The sequence below is a fragment of the Ips typographus genome, linkage group LG2 (genome assembly GCF_016097725.1).
Source record: "Ips typographus isolate SLU linkage group LG2, UJ_Ityp_2.0, whole genome shotgun sequence".
Classification (NCBI taxonomy): domain Eukaryota; kingdom Metazoa; phylum Arthropoda; class Insecta; order Coleoptera; family Curculionidae; genus Ips; species Ips typographus.
Genome location: NC_138423.1, coordinates 22,425,509 through 22,441,076, shown reverse-complemented (window position 1 = coordinate 22,441,076; position 15,568 = coordinate 22,425,509). Strand labels below are relative to the sequence as shown.

Sequence of the window (15,568 nt, the reverse complement as noted above, 5' to 3'; positions counted from 1 at the left end):
TCAAAAAATTATTGACAAATTAAACTTCAGAAAAAAATAATATATAAAATTTAACAAAACTTTTTTTAAAACTTTTAATACCTTTTTGCATCTCGAAGATGAAATTTAAACAAAAAATCAATTTGTATGAAAACAGTGTATTATCTGGTCTACTTTAGCCATTAAGATAACCAGTTTACACAATTACTAATTAATAAATTAGCAGATTGTTCTAAAATGTCTGTTGCGATTAATATCAATAAAATTCTGATGATAAATTAGTTTAACAGGATATTGTACTTCTTTTGATAACTGATTTAATCTACAATGGGATTACTTATATAATCTAAAGAGGCTGTATAAAGCTTATTGTATTAACAGGGTTTAGATTCCTGAAAAATCACATGTTATAACATTGCACCACAATAAATAAAAAGCATTGTATATTCAATGTTATAACTTTTACTTCAAGTCATTTAATTAGATAATTTGATATGGGAAATATGCAATTTTCATGTTTACTAGTTAATGACAGTTTCTGTAATTTATGCATTTTTCACATTTTACTAGTAATGTTTGTTCTGGTTCTTGACACGTGTAATAAATATGGTAAAATAAACTACTTACAGGGTGTCCCAAGCTGTCTTAACTTTTTGTCATTAATAATAACAATAATGTTTTTGAATGAAAGTTTGAATAAATATTAGTTTATTATCTAATTAGAATAAATAATATGATTATCGTTATCAGTAGCCAGCATCAAAATATAATTCAAACTGAAGCACACTCAGTACTCTAGATAAATCGGTCTGTGGTTAGGGTAGAAAAAATGTCTCCCATATTTTCCAATACAGTTTTGGTTCTGATGGTGATTCAACGATGTTTTGGTAAGTGTCATAAAAAAAGGAAGCAAACAAGATTTTAATTGTTGTTAAATGTGGAGAAATCATTAAGTAAGTAGACACAACGATGGGATCATGTGAAATGGTGAAATCGTTATTTTCCACTGTTAATTTTTAGGTTAGTTCTCTGCTTTAAATACAGTTTTAGTAGGCTAAAATAGTACATTAATACTACTATTGTGTCTTTAATCTGTTAAGCTGATGGAGGTTCAGTATGAGCTAGTATGAGCCGAAACACAGTAGTCTGGGATTGCAATATTTGCTTCTCGCCAATTTTGTCAAATTAATATCACACACTCAATAAAATAACATGTTATAGAACAATATGCAACGTTCGTGATGGATTTTGATTAGTCATATGATAATGGCTTAGTTTACGTGTAGTACTTGTAGTAGTAGTAATTTATAGTAGTAGTATTCTATAAAAAGTTTTTCTCATATCGTGATTTTTAAAGACACTTTACTATAAAAAAAAAGTATTGAGTAACTATGTTACTCGAGTTACTCCTAACAACATCATAATCAAACATATGGCAAAAACACACAGAAAACTACATATTGATTTTATACGTAATATAAATTGTGAGACTTTGTCTGTGAGTTTTTTCATAAGAGCAGTTGTTTTTTTCTGTTTCTACACACGTATATTAATAGAGTAATGTCCTTAAATTTGTTGAGACCGTAATAATTGCGACTTACAGATTTGTTGATACAATTTTGGATATCTGCGGGTTAACACGGATAATATGTTTGAATTGAAGATAAAGTGGATTATATTTGACACTGCGACTTAACGATTATCAGATGAAATTTGTCTAGAATTATTTGCATACAATTTGCTACTGAGTCGCTTCACTTCTCTTGAATTCAGGTGCTAAAACATTAAATTTCAAAATACATGCTATAACAGTGCAGTAAATTTAATAAATAATGTTTTTAACATTAGAGTTTGATTGCCGTTTTAGGACATGTTTTTTCAATTTTTGGTCCACAAAGGAAGCATTTTTTAATAACGTACTCTCTGATTTTGATGAGATAAATGGCTATTTCCCGTTGTGACACCCTGTAATTAAGGCCACGTGCTGCTTACATCAGCCGCAGAGAAATCAATCAATAAAAAAGCTGTACCTGTGTGACAAAGTTAATACACGGTGGTACACCAGAAAACAAATCAAATAATTGACTGTTTGTTTTTACTTTTTTTAGATTTTTGTTTTAACTGAAAACAATTTGTCTTAGAAATAAATGACACACTTAAAATTGTTTTTCTTCGACTCTTAATAATATACTTATTACTCACTAGTTTTGAATAGGTAAAAACACACAGTACTACCCCGTGAGTAATGAGTCACGGGTGAGAAAAACGAAAAAATGTTGCTATTTAACTCACGCTGTATTTATTTTTCAAATTTTTCCACAACTTTTTTGAGTACGCCCTGTATTCTGCAACAAATCCACTGATTTGGCTGTTAATTGCAGGCCCGTAACCCAAAATTAAAAAAAAATTAAATTTCAAATTTTTCTAAGCTGCAAAAAATGGAAAATTTCCAAAGTTAGAGTAAAAACAGTACCATTTTTGGCCATTTTGACAATAAAAATAGATTCCCAAGGTCAGAATTAGTGGGTACCAATGGATAAGAAAAGTACCACAGTCAAAGGGCTAAAAAACTGTAATTTAGGCAAATTTGGGTGCATTTTTTGGTTTAATCCCAGATAACTCCCTTTTTTGAAACCTTCTTTATAAACACAACGTATGACAAAAAAAATGCTAATGAATTACGCTATCACGTGACGTTGAGCTAACATGGCTTAGCCTTACCGTTTGGCCGCTAGAGGGCTTCAAAGTTGACCATTTTTTTGGTAGTTTTTTGTAGAAACCTGAAATTTTTTTGTGAAAATGTATCTCGATGTAGTGCAACGTTTACCATTTCTAAGTTTTTTGAAGAGGCTTCACCGATTTTTTCAAAAAAATTGTGAATTTTTAAAATTTGTTAATCTGTAAATCAATATTGCTTTAATAAATTTTGAAAATCTGTAATAGTTATCTATTACTTAATTTAGACTTTTTTTACACCTCGTTTCAATTTATAATAAAATTATCTTTAATTTTAGCTTCTCAGCTAAACGTAACTGTAGACACCAGAATTGTTGGCGGATATGTGGAAGATATTAAGAACATACCCTATCAAGTATCAATCCAATGGGGGAATAGTCATTTCTGCGGAGGATCCTTGATAACACCAAATACAGTTCTTTCTGCCGCCCATTGCTTCGGTAAAAGGTAATATAGCCATTTATGACAAATTTAAAATACAGCAAAACACTTTTCTACCATTTCCTATAAAAAATATACCAGAAGGTGAAACCGTTGCATATCATTTACTTCATCTTCTAGTAGTGTAATCTCAGGTAATTCTGAAGTTGGTTGGTCATTCTAGAAATTTTTCTTTCTACTGATTCAGAAAAGTTTAGGTACTGTCGATCATTGACTACCAAATAATTAGTTACGTTCATATCTTTTAGAAAAATTTCCTGAACATTTTATAATCAAACAATTGAATACATATATAATTTCAGTTATTCAGCATCATCTCTCAGTCTTTATTCCGTCAAATATGGCAGCAATACAACCAACAGTTCCCTAAAGGCAAACATTGAATCAGTAATAGTCCATCCTAGCTACAACACTACAACGCTCGATTACGATCTGTCATTGATAATAGTAAGCATGTTGATGACAAATTGTACCAACGGAACTAATTTCTGAATTATTTTACAGTTAAAATCCAGCGTTAATTTATCGGATACAGTAAAAACCATTAACATTTCAGAGAGTAACAATTACGTATGGGGAAGTTTGGCAGCTGTTAGCGGTTGGGGATATGAACAGGTTTGTTGTAATTCATGGAAGGAATACCTAAACCAGTTTGAATTGTAGGAGAACGCAACGACTATTTCTCCATTACTGAGAAAAGTGGTAGTACCTTTAGTGTCGCCACAAAATTGCTCCACGTATTACAAAGATGCTATTAATATAACAAATCACATGATTTGCGCTGGTTATCCTGAGGGATTGAAAGATTCCTGTCAGGTAAGTTGATTGTTAACTTTATTAAAAAAATTGGAGATTTTCTATTTATGGATTAGTTTTTTTCTCGAAATGGATTTTAGATCACTTTAGGTAATGATTGAATCTATTTTATTAGGGAGACAGTGGTGGACCTTTGGTGCTAAATGGTACTTTAATAGGCGTGGTGAGTTTTGGAATGGGGTGTGGACGGCCTTCTTATCCAGGGGTATACACCAATGTGGCCTCATTGGCCAAATGGGTAGCAGACAACTCAAACTACACTATAAACGCTGCTTTTTCCATAACCAATACTAATACTACCTTATTTGCAATAATTTTGACGCTAATTTTAGTAAAGTCTTATTAATTTTAACGAGATTAATTTATTCATTAAAGTATATAATTAACTTGTTTTTTTTTTAAGTTGCAATTTGAGTTTTGAGAAGAATCTTGTTTTTATACAGGGTGATGCCAAAGAAAGTCATCATCTGTGTAGCGTGTGTGTAGTAAATGTAAGGAGAATTATTTCAAAAAGCGATAACTTGCTGACTATTTGGTGAAGCCATAATTCTGTTACATCTTTTTGTTTCTGGTTTTTAGCACCTGTAGTTAATTGAGGCTGGTAATTTATGAAATTATAATTTGTTACATCTGCAAAACAGTTAAAATTTTAATTCAGATGTCCTCTTTTTCTATTTTGTAAGTCCAAATTTTGTTTCGATAAGTTTTAACTTTTTTGTTTGAAGTTTTTCTAGTTTTGGACCAGGATGTCAGTGTCGAATTGTTCAATATTGAACTGAGTTTCTAAGTTAGCGGTTTAGCGGATCTATTTCTTTTTAGTTTCGCTGTAAATGACTGAGGCAAATATATTGAGGAACACTACCGCCCAATAAAACACTAATGATTGATAGTTTTTCATTTTATTGTCAACAGCACACCAATTCTAATACATTTATATTTCTCCTCTTGATTTAATATGTACCATAAGGAGGTTCACCATATTTGCCATAGATCTTTTGGTAAAATGCCCAGTCGTCTTGGAATGGATTGATTTCCATTGACAGAGTGTCATTTATTTGCAAGAATTTTATATTGGTAGTATTATCGCCAGTGTTCCCGATCAAATTATTGGGAATCCAGTTGAGTTGACCTAAAACTGTACCATTTGAAGTGGTCGATTGTGGAGTCGGATTCCTGAAAATGTCGAAGTAGTTGAGTATTATTAAATGTTGAAAAATGTGAATGCCAGCTCAATAAGAGATACTTTTACAGTAATCTTACCCTGTTTTTGCAAAGTTTGTCCATAAAGTAACGAATTTCTGAACGGTTTCAGCGTCCTTGGCACTACCGTTATTTTTGGAGACAAATAAATAATTCAGTTCTTCAGCATGACCAACTCCTGAAAATTATTTTATTAATATATACATATGTAACTCATAAAACAGATTTTTACCTGTAAAATTCCTATTAGGATCACCGTAAAGACCTTTATAGCTAAATTCATATAAATACGCTTTGGTATATTTCGATGCTAGCGTAACCAATTCTCTGCTTGGCCTCAAAAAAAAGTCCAAATTGAAAAACTGAAATGACATTCAAATGTTAAATAAGTTTTTTTAAACTCAAATCTACTGTACTTACACGTTTGAAAGCTGTTACATTACTTGATATCGAACTAGTACCAAAGAAATAGTTTGAAATATCAAACCCAGCCAAAATCTTATTAATTTTATTCGGAGTTAAATCATATGGCGGTAACAGAGACCTATCAATATCATATTTAAGTAACAAAATCTTTAAGTAACCTGCAACAATTATAATTAACTCTACGTAAATGGTGTTATTTGTAGTATTTTTACTAAGTAGTTCAGTAACACTTGCAGCTTCATCCGAGTTAAATCCTACGATTAAAGGCACTTTCTGGAATTCCCCATTTTTCACTAATTCCCAACTTTTGGATGAAAATACTGCTCCTGGATGATCCGGCTCTTTGACTACTCCAAATGGTAAGCCTGCTAAAACATTCCCGATAATGATTTCCTAAAATGTAAAGATTGAAATAATAATTTACAATAGGACACGGTGAAAAAGCTTACTTTTAATGTGACATTTTGTTCAGCTAATTTTAACTTTTTGTAGTCAACCGTTCTTAAATGTTGTATTAGGTGTTTGCTGTTCGGAGTTATAGAAGATAATAGTAGCCCCACCTCGAATGCTTTTAATTTGGCATTTCTAGTTAATGCCCAATTACATAAACTGTTACCACTTTCCATTATAGCTCCTTCGAACAATCCTGTAATATTATTGAGACAAATTAGTAGAATATCATTTTTTTGTACTAAATAGTATTCATTTATGTTGTAGTAGCCCTGCCGCCTGTTATTTTAAAATTAGTAATATGTAAGAAGTAGTATTTTTTAATACGTGGTTTGTCGTTAAATTTCAACTAGGAAAGCAGTTAAGATTTATTTGTTATTAGAGTATATTTCCTAATTTAAAAGACTGTGACTTTTTTTGCCCGTTCTAACACATTCAAAACCAAACTCAACTTACTATGTTCTCTCCACTGTCAAGAAGAAAAGAAAAACACAGTCTGAACCACACTTAACTTAAACTTAGTTCAAACCCAGCTTAAAGTCAACGACGCAAATAAAGACTTAAATAAATCACATAAAATAGTAATACTTTTTTTAACTTCTTGATTAAAATAAATTAAATAGTTTAGAAGAGTTTAATTGGAAACGCAGTTCAGTTTGCTTTATTTTGTACTTTAGTCATTCTAATACAAGGCAAAATTTTCATAATTTCCCATCAATTATAATAAATAATTTCAAATTTTGTTCTTACCTTGGGTCAATTTACTATTTACCAAATACGAAACCGAAGCTGCTCCGGCACTCTCACCAAAAATGGTCACCTTACTCGGATCACCACCAAAATTCTTAATATTCTTTTTTACCCATTTCAGGGCTAGAATTTGGTCTTTTAAACCCCAATTTCCAGGTGCTTCAATATCTTCAGTACTAGAAATCATCATTTAGCAAGTAATATAGTAAGTTCGAAGTCATCTACCTTAAAAATCCAAAAACTCCCAATCTATAGTTGAAGGAGACGTAAACCACCCCTTTTTCCAGAAAGTAGTCTGGAGCATAAACATCGTAGGCTGAGGTTCCGGTGATAAAACCTCCACCATATATCCACACCATCACAGGCAGACTACCATTTACCTAAGTTTTAACAAATAGATTACAATAATGATTAGTGTAAAGTAATGTTTAAATAACTTGCGTTTGTAGTGTAGACATTAATATGCAGACAATCCTCGGAACCTGTTACCACAGCATCAGAAGAACCGGATATTTGAACACATTGATCCTTATCTTTAGTGGCATCTAAAGTACTTTTCCAGGGATCATTTTGTACTGGAGCCTGGATTATTCAGGAGTTTAATTGTTTCTGATTAATAACGACTGAAGACATCTTACCGCAAACCTCAAATTCCCAATTGGTGGTTTAGCAAATGGAATTCCTCTGTAGGCATAGTAACTTATATTTTCTCTCACCGTATGGTTTCTTGCACCCTGTAGTTGTCCGTCAGATATTGTAATAATAGGAGCTGTGTTCTTTTTAATTAAACTTAGTAAGTAATAGAGGAAGTTTGATTAAAATCAACTTACTTGACTGATAACTGAGCTCCACCCCAAAACACTAAACAATAGCACGAACATCAACTTATTTTTTACTGTCATTGTGGTGTGATTTCAAAAGAATGAAACAAAGTGCAAAACGACAGCATTATATACCAAACAAACAAAAATAGCTAAAATAAATAATGGGGCGGTAATCGTAAGTAGCTATTTTTGTAGCATTTTATCTAGCTTTAATAAGTTACGCATTAGAACACTTTTAACAAAAATCAAGCCAAAATTAGAGTTATTTAAGTTTTTTTTAGAAAATACTAGCAACTTTTTACATAATTAAGCTTAGAATAAGTAATACAGAGTGTCTCAGTAACTCAAAGAGAAATTATCATCATTTAGAAGAAATTCCGGGGTGCGTCACGAATAACGATATAATTGCAAGTACAAAAAAAATATTTTTTTTATTTATTATGTTTTCCTAGAAAGGTTTTTTTAAATAAAACTATTGTAGATAATTTACCTAACCATAGATTAAGAGAGAAATTAGTGTACTTTCAGATAACATTTAATTATCATGTTGTTTGGTATTAAACAAAAATAACAAGTTGAATATGAAGTAAATTTGATATACACGTATTTAGTTATAACAGTAGGCAGGTAATGCTGCTAACATCAGGTCACGTGATAAATATTCAAATATGCCAGAAAGAGTTCACTTACAAAGGACTACCCTATACAAGTACAATATTTTTTGATTTAATACTCATATTTTAGCAACTTTTATTTACCCTATCGTTTTTGGGCATCATAACTGGTACACCCTGATATAGAGTTTCATTTATATACAGTGTGGCCCATTTAGAATGGAAATACCCCTATAAAATTTTAGGTTATTAACCGATTTCAATGATTTTTTTTTTGAAATAATTAGGAATGAAATGTCTATTACGGGAGAAAATTTTAAATATTTATTTCAGTTTTCAGGTCATATTACGATACTTTTTCTTGATAGAAAATGGAGAATTTTTATTAGCGATTTCTTTATTGAAAAAATTACTACGCCACTGGATCTATAGTGCTTTCAAATAGCTGTGACCAAAATTTTTTTTTTTTTATTTTTTTTTTGATTTTTTTTTTTGATTTTTTTTTTTTTAGAAATTAATCAATTAATAATTAATAATAAACAAGTAAATAGTAACACCATTTCTATGGCAAAAGTTGATGCAGGGTGTTCTTTTGTGACCGTTAGCTTAGAGGATTTTTGAATTTTAATTTGTCATAACTTTGTTATTAATGAATGGATTTTCATGAAATTTTGGTCACAGCTATTTGAAAGCACTATAGATCCAGTGGCGTAGTAATTTTTTCAATAAAAAAAATCGCTAATAAAAATTCTCCATTTTCTATCAAGAAAAAGTATCGTAATATGACCTGAAAACTGAAATAAATATTTAAAATTTTCTCCCGTAATAGACATTTCATTCCTAATTATTTCAAAAAAAAAATCATTGAAATCGGTTAATAACCTAAAATTTTATAGGGGTGTTTCCATTCTAAATGGGTCACACTGTATAAAAAACATAACTACAGTTTATCAAATTTATTCTTTTTTCCAATAATTTTAGTTTTGTGCTCCTAGCAGATTATTTTCTTTTTAATTTAGCTGTAAATGATTGACACAAATACGTTGAGGCAGCCTGTTTACTTAAAACTACCACCCAATAAAACATTAGTCATTTGAAGTTTTTCATTTTATTTTCAATAACATATCAATTCTAATACATTAATATTTCTCCTCTTGATTTAATATGTACCATAAGGAGGGTCACCATATCTGCCATAGATCTTTTGGTAAAATGCCCAGTCGTCTTGGAATGGATTGATTTCCATTGACAGAGTGTCATTTATTTGCAAGAATTTTACATTGGAAGTATTATCGCCAGTGTTCTCAACCAAATTATTGGGAATCCAGTTGAGTTGACCTAAAACTGTACCATTTGAAGTGGTCGATTGTGGAGTCGGATTCCTGAAAATGTCGAAGTAGTTGAGTATTATTAAATATTGAAAAATGTGAATCCCAGCTCAATAAGAGATACTTTTACAGTAATCTTACCCTGTTTTTGCAAAGTTTGTCCATAAAGTAACGAATTTCTGAACGGTTTCAGCGTCCTTGGCACTACCTTTATTTTTGGAGACAAATAAATAATTCAATTCTTCAGCATGACCAACTCCTAAAAATTATTTTATTAATATATACATATGTAACTCATAAAACAGATTTTTACCTGTAAAATTCCTATTAGGATCACCGTAAAGACCTTTATAGCTAAATTCATATAAATACGCTTTGGTATATTTCGATGCTAACGTAACCAATTCTCTGCTTGGCCTCAAAAAGAATTCTATATTGAAAAACTGAAATGACATTCAAATGGTAAATAAGTTTTTTAAACTCAAATCCATATTGTACTTACACGTCTGAAAGCTGTTATGTTACTTGAAATCGAACTAGTACCAAAGAAATAGTTTGAAATATCATACCCAGCCACAGTCCTATAGAGTACATTCGAAGTTAAATCATATGGCGATAACAGAGACCTATCAACATCATATTTAACTAACAATGTCTTAAAGAAATCTGCAACAATTATAATTAACTCTACGTAAGTGGTGTTATTTTGTAGTATTTTTACTAAGTAGTTCAGCAAGACCTGCAGCCTCATTCGAATTAAATCCTACGATTAAAGGGACTTTTTGGAATTCTCCATTTTTCACCAATTCCCAACTTTTGGATGAAAATACTGCTCCTGGATGATCCGGCTCTTTGACTACTCCAAATGGTAAGCCTGCTAAAATATTCCCCAAAGAGGTTTCCTAAAATGTAAAGATTGAAATAATAATTTACTATAGGAAAAGGTGAAAAAGCTTACTGTTAATGTGACATTTTGTTCAGCTAGTTTTAACTTTTTGTAGTCAACTGTTTTTAAATGTTGTATTAGGTGTTTACTGCTGAAAGTTATAAAAGGTAATCGTAGCCCCACTTTGAATGCTTTTGATCTGGCGTTTCTAGTTAATGCCCAATTACATAAACTGTTACCACTTTCCATTATAGCTCCTTCGAACAATCCTGTAATATTAATAAATAAATAAAATAAAAACATAATATTGTTTTTTAACTGCTTAAATAGAGTTTAATTGGAAACGCAATTCAGTTTGGTTAATTTTTCACTTTAGTTATTCTATGACAGGCAAAATTTTCATAATTTCAATCAATTATAATAAATAATTTAAATTTTCGTTCTTACCTTGGGCCAATTTACTATTTACCAAATACGAAACCGAAGCTGCTCCGGCACTCTCGCCAAAGATGGTCACCTTACTCGGATCACCACCAAAATTCTTAATATTCTTTTTTACCCATTTCAGGGCTAGAATTTGGTCTTTTAAACCCCAATTTCCAGGTGCTTCCATATCTTCAGTACTAGAAATCATCATTTAGCAAGTAATATAGTAAGTTCGCAGTCAACTACCTTAAAAATCCAAAAACTCCCAATCTATAGTTGAAGGAAACGTAAACCACCCCTTTTTCCAGAAAGTAGTCTGGAGCATAAACATCGTAGGCTGAGGTTCCGCTGATAAAACCTCCACCATATATCCACACCATCACAGGCAGATTTCCATTTACCTAAGTTTTAACAAATAGATTACAATAATGATTAGTGTAAAGTAATGTTTAAATAACTTGCGTCTGTAGTGTAGACATTAATATGCAGACAATCCTCGGAACCTGTTACCAGAGCATCAGAAGAACTTAAACCCGATATTTGAACACATTGATCCTTATCTTTAGTGGCATCTAAAGTACTTTTCCAGGGATCATTTTGTACTGGAGCCTGGATTATTCAGGAGTTTAATTGTTTCTGATTAATAACGACTGAAGACATCTTACCGCAAACCTCAAATTCCCAATTGGTGGTTTAGCAAATGGGATTCCTCTGTAGGCATAGTAAGTTATATTTTCTCTCACCGTATGGTTTGTTGCACCCTGTAGTTGTCCGTCAGATATTGTGATAATGGGAGCTGTGTTCTTTGTAATTAAAATTAGAAAGTAATACAGGAAGTTTGATTAAAATCAACTTACTTGGCTTATAACTGAGCTCCACCCCAAAACACTAAATAATAGCACGAACACCAACTTATTTTTTACTGTCATTGTGATGTGATTTCAGAAGAATGAAACAAAGTGCAAAACGACAGCATTATATACCAAATAGACAAAAATAGCTGAAATAAATAATGGGACGGTATCGCAAGTAGCTATTTATGAAACGGTTTATCTAGCATTTTTTGCATTAATTATAAGATTCGGACTTGAACACCTTTTTTTTTTCAAAGAAAATAAAAAATTAAAGAATAAAAGTGGGAAATTAAACATTGAAGACACCACAGACAGGCATTATAGGAAATAATGCCCTTAGTATCTTAATTACTATTATGTTTTAGAAATCATCAAATTTGTTCAATTCTTAATGTTCACTAAATGATATGGTATCTATTTTCACTGCATATTATATTAAATAATTCATGTTTTGCCCTAAAAACTATGCCTACAAAATAATTAGAAACTTTTCATTAGCGTTAATGGGCCATAAAATTATCGCTCCATTTGAATATTAGTCTACTTAGTAATTTTTAAATTTGCTAACTATCCATAAATAATTTAATCTTAATTGTCTATGACATTGTTACTGTTATGGCACAAGTTTTTTTACATTAAAATTAAATTGAAGATAATTGTTAAAAAGAAAAAAACAATTTTTTGAAAGTGGTTTATTTATTTTGTTGTATAAGCAGGATTAAAAAACCTCATGCAACAATTTTTTGGGTATAACAATTTACCTTAACTCTAAACAGGTCATACTTATATTTTTCGAAACAACGGGCTTTTATAATATTTATCTACAAACCATTTAAATTTCTCTAACACCCAGTATAATTTTCTATTATTTACAATAATCAGAATAGACGATATTTCAGATAACTCACAACCAAAATGTATATGAAACCATAATTCACGAAAAAACACACACAACATAAAAGTTATCTGGAAAACTCCTACTCTGGAAAACGTGTTCCCATTTTCGTTATTAAGTTATTTTTAGGCAGTCTATTTAATCTATAATATTTTTTTTTAATCTAGTATATCGTGTGTTGTGCTTTTATAAAAATGTTATTTCTTATAACATTGAAGCTTTTAGTGTTTAAACTGTAACCCATCAATTAGTAACACCTATACGTCTTACGGTTAAAAATTAAGGTACACGGCACTATTTGGTAATGGCTAAAACCTTACGACAGATGACTTGAGTAATACTATATTCCGATACTAGTTTGTGGGCAATGATTTATTGATGTTATAGTATTTTATAAGTAAAATAGTTCCTTGGATTTTTTATAGTGTTTTGGTGCAACAGCATTTTAAAGAAAACTTAATTTGATGTAAGAAACTTGATCAAAAAGCTTACAAGTTTAGTACACATTTTTTGAGTCTTGTTTGCCTCTTAATGAGGTTAGTAAATTGAAAATGCTGTAAAAGCAAATAATTCAAATACTCATTTGATTATAAAAGAATTTGCAACAACCTAATCTAACCTAACCATAAAATTGACATACAACACTAAAATATCTCAACAGAATGTTAACTAACATAATGTGAAACTAATATAATGTGAAAAATCCTTAGTTTTTATAATACAAAGTGTCTGAGGGTTTAGTTTTATTCTGTCTGTCACTCGAATTTATGGATATTTATGTACATTTTTAATAAGTAAGAAAAATTACATGTTAATGTTACTTTAGCAGTATTTTTCCCTTATTTATCAGATGATCACACATTTCCATGATATGTTTCCACGTTGAAAAAAGTTAATATTTTGTTTTTCATAGTATTCGCAAGAAAATAACTTGACATTTTATTTAAAAATATACATCTAAAACATCAAATACAGGATGTTTGAAAATATTAGCAAATGAAAGGTTTTAATGAATAACTTAACTTACTAAACATAATATTTTCTTTAATATGGGTTTGCAAACGTTTCAATTTTTTCCATACAGTGAAAATTACTTGATTTGAAAGATGCTGATTTTAGGGTTGCTTGGGTATTTTTTTGTGTTGTTGTATTAATTTGTTATAACATAAATCTCTTTTAGGAAAAAAATAAATTAATGATTATGATAAATTAATGTCAATAATTAAATGTCAAGAAGTGTGTATCCCTAGTACATTATCAAATTATTTTTTTGTGTTGTGAAATGGATGTAAAACACAGAAAGTTTGTGGTAAAAGATCAATTATTTAGACACCTTGGATAACAAACACTAAGGAAATCTACACTTTTTCTATCTTACATTGGCACAACCAATTTTTTTTTCATTTAAAAGCAAAATATAAACTTAAAACGTTTTACATAAAGATCGAATTTAAATAGTAATAGATAGTAAGTTCTAAAAGTTTTTTTTTGCTTGGGTTAAAATGCTTTAAATACCGAATAACAGTGGTAAAACTTTTACAAATTCAAAAAACAGATTCTAGAATATTTTTAGGTAAATTTTGGACTACATTTTATGATTTTGTGAAACATCTATGTATAGTAACAAAATCAGTTTTACCACATTTATTGGTATAACACTTTAAACTTAACTTATGCAGTGATAAAACCACGGGTCGTTGCTGGTATAAAACTTTCTAAAATATATTTTTCCACGTCATAACTTACATCTCAACGGGATACTACCACAATACAAGCATATTGAGTGTAAAAAATTGTTATACAAATTAGTAGTTAAATTAAAATTACTTTTGTATTGCTTTCATTCTCGCTCTTTCGTCACATAAAGAACTTTTGATTCGCACATGATTATGTTCACTTATATCTTAACTCTGTAAACCAATGAATGCTTAGAAACGTGTAACTAAACTCCTTAAAAACTAACATTTTCGATATAAAGGTATGTAGATCGCATTGAGAATCTTGGCAATTTTGGTAACATGACTACGGTGGTGGACATCTAACAACTGTTGTGGCAAATTCGTTAAATTTCTTATCGATTGGCGTCCTGTCATCGTACAACGATGGAGCCTGTAGGATTATTCCAGCAGTCCCTAAAATTTCATTAGGATTAGATTAAATGTTTGCAATCTGTTGTCTAAAGTACTATTTTGTGTAGGTAGCGATTTTGACCAGCATCGCAGTGAAGTTTTGCAATTTGAGTAAGTTACAAAATAGAAAAGATTTTGGAAAAGTGTTTTTTACAATATTTTTTTCAAATTTTTACTAAAAGTAATATATGGTGCATGTTCAAGTTCAGTGAAATCAACTTTTTCGACGATTAATATTGAAAGTTGAAAGTAGCTTATTCAAGCTTTGATTAGAGCTGAAAATGCTCTATTACCGCTCTAGCGCAGAAAGTAAAACCCGCTCTAAAGTGATTATTTTACTCGATAGCTAACTCTGTTAATTTTGATCTGACAGCATATAGAATCTGCAGATAAACAGGCCGCATTTGTTTTCACGCTTCATGGAGCGAGCAGAGCGTTTTTGACGTCAGAATGACGTAATTTGACAGTTGGTCAAATAATGGTTTTGCTAAATTACGTCATCGTGACGTCAAAAACGCTCTGCTCGCTTCATGGAGCTTGAAAACGAATGCGGCTACAGACTCTAATGTCAAAATTGACATACGTCAATCACTTGTCAAACGCTCGAGACATGTTTCGATTATTTAGAACAGATACCGGATATATTTTTTTAAAGTTACTTTTCCCATTTTAGAAAAATATAGCATAGGATACGGATTTATTTTTTTTTTCTGACTTGTTTATTGATCTATGAGAACTGACAGTTACACCAACATAGTCGCTTTAACTTTTACCGTCAATTTAACAAATTTTGCGTTACATTTTTAATAAAATG

At 30.6% G+C, this 15,568-nt stretch overlaps 4 protein-coding genes across 5 annotated transcripts in view; 1 reads left to right on the top strand and 3 right to left on the bottom strand.

The window, feature by feature from the left end:
- Positions 1–712: 712 nt before the first annotated feature.
- On the top strand, positions 713–4,358 carry LOC145725172 (trypsin 3A1-like). The gene is made up of 6 exons (XM_081973807.1): positions 713–866; positions 2,994–3,162; positions 3,459–3,603; positions 3,661–3,771; positions 3,820–3,972; positions 4,088–4,358. Exons 1-6 carry the CDS (start codon positions 809–811, stop codon positions 4,316–4,318), a joined length of 867 nt encoding a protein of 288 aa, XP_081829933.1. The 5' UTR covers positions 713–808; the 3' UTR covers positions 4,319–4,358.
- A 496-nt stretch (positions 4,359–4,854) lies between these two features.
- Positions 4,855–7,783, bottom strand: LOC145725170 (juvenile hormone esterase-like). Its single transcript, XM_081973805.1, has 11 exons — positions 7,629–7,783; positions 7,437–7,574; positions 7,240–7,380; positions 7,024–7,178; positions 6,799–6,974; positions 6,048–6,244; positions 5,811–5,991; positions 5,593–5,756; positions 5,405–5,534; positions 5,233–5,350; positions 4,855–5,145 (listed from the first exon to the last, which is right to left on the bottom strand). The coding sequence occupies exons 1-11, from the start codon at positions 7,698–7,700 to the stop codon at positions 4,923–4,925; spliced, it is 1,695 nt and encodes a 564-aa protein (XP_081829931.1). The 5' UTR covers positions 7,701–7,783; the 3' UTR covers positions 4,855–4,922.
- A 1,545-nt stretch (positions 7,784–9,328) lies between these two features.
- LOC145725177 (juvenile hormone esterase-like) lies at positions 9,329–11,844 on the bottom strand. Its single transcript, XM_081973815.1, has 11 exons — positions 11,734–11,844; positions 11,542–11,679; positions 11,339–11,485; positions 11,123–11,277; positions 10,898–11,073; positions 10,523–10,719; positions 10,286–10,466; positions 10,067–10,230; positions 9,878–10,007; positions 9,706–9,823; positions 9,329–9,618 (listed from the first exon to the last, which is right to left on the bottom strand). Exons 1-11 carry the CDS (start codon positions 11,803–11,805, stop codon positions 9,396–9,398), a joined length of 1,701 nt encoding a protein of 566 aa, XP_081829941.1. The 5' UTR covers positions 11,806–11,844; the 3' UTR covers positions 9,329–9,395.
- A 998-nt stretch (positions 11,845–12,842) lies between these two features.
- Positions 12,843–15,568, bottom strand: part of nAChRalpha4 (nicotinic acetylcholine receptor alpha4) — a 118,546-nt gene continuing 115,820 nt past the window's right edge. For both annotated transcript variants that reach the window (XM_081973804.1, XM_081973803.1), the window contains exon 12: positions 12,843–14,757. In XM_081973804.1, coding sequence (XP_081829930.1) covers positions 14,648–14,757 — 110 coding nt within the window. In that variant the 3' untranslated portion in view covers positions 12,843–14,647. The remainder of the gene's footprint in view (positions 14,758–15,568) is intronic.

Bases quoted from the DNA above. Each gene is read 5' to 3' on its own strand.
- LOC145725170 (XM_081973805.1), bottom strand. From the start codon at position 7,700: ATGACAGTAAAAAATAAGTTGATGTTCGTGCTATTGTTTAGTGTTTTG. The intron at 6,975-7,023 runs GTAGATGACTTC...GATGATTTCTAG, and splicing joins GGAGTTTTTGGATTTTTAAG to TACTGAAGATATTGAAGCAC. The intron at 5,351-5,404 runs GTAAAAATCTGT...AATAATTTTCAG, and splicing joins TCCTAATAGGAATTTTACAG to GAGTTGGTCATGCTGAAGAA.
- LOC145725172 (XM_081973807.1), top strand. From the start codon at position 809: ATGTCTCCCATATTTTCCAATACAGTTTTGGTTCTGATGGTGATTCAA. The intron at 3,604-3,660 runs GTAAGCATGTTG...ATTATTTTACAG, and splicing joins ACGATCTGTCATTGATAATA to TTAAAATCCAGCGTTAATTT. The intron at 3,973-4,087 runs GTAAGTTGATTG...CTATTTTATTAG, and splicing joins GATTGAAAGATTCCTGTCAG to GGAGACAGTGGTGGACCTTT.
- LOC145725177 (XM_081973815.1), bottom strand. From the start codon at position 11,805: ATGACAGTAAAAAATAAGTTGGTGTTCGTGCTATTATTTAGTGTTTTG. The intron at 11,680-11,733 runs GTAAGTTGATTT...TTAATTACAAAG, and splicing joins GGAGCTCAGTTATAAGCCAA to AACACAGCTCCCATTATCAC. The intron at 10,467-10,522 runs GTAAGCTTTTTC...TTTACATTTTAG, and splicing joins AACAAAATGTCACATTAACA to GAAACCTCTTTGGGGAATAT.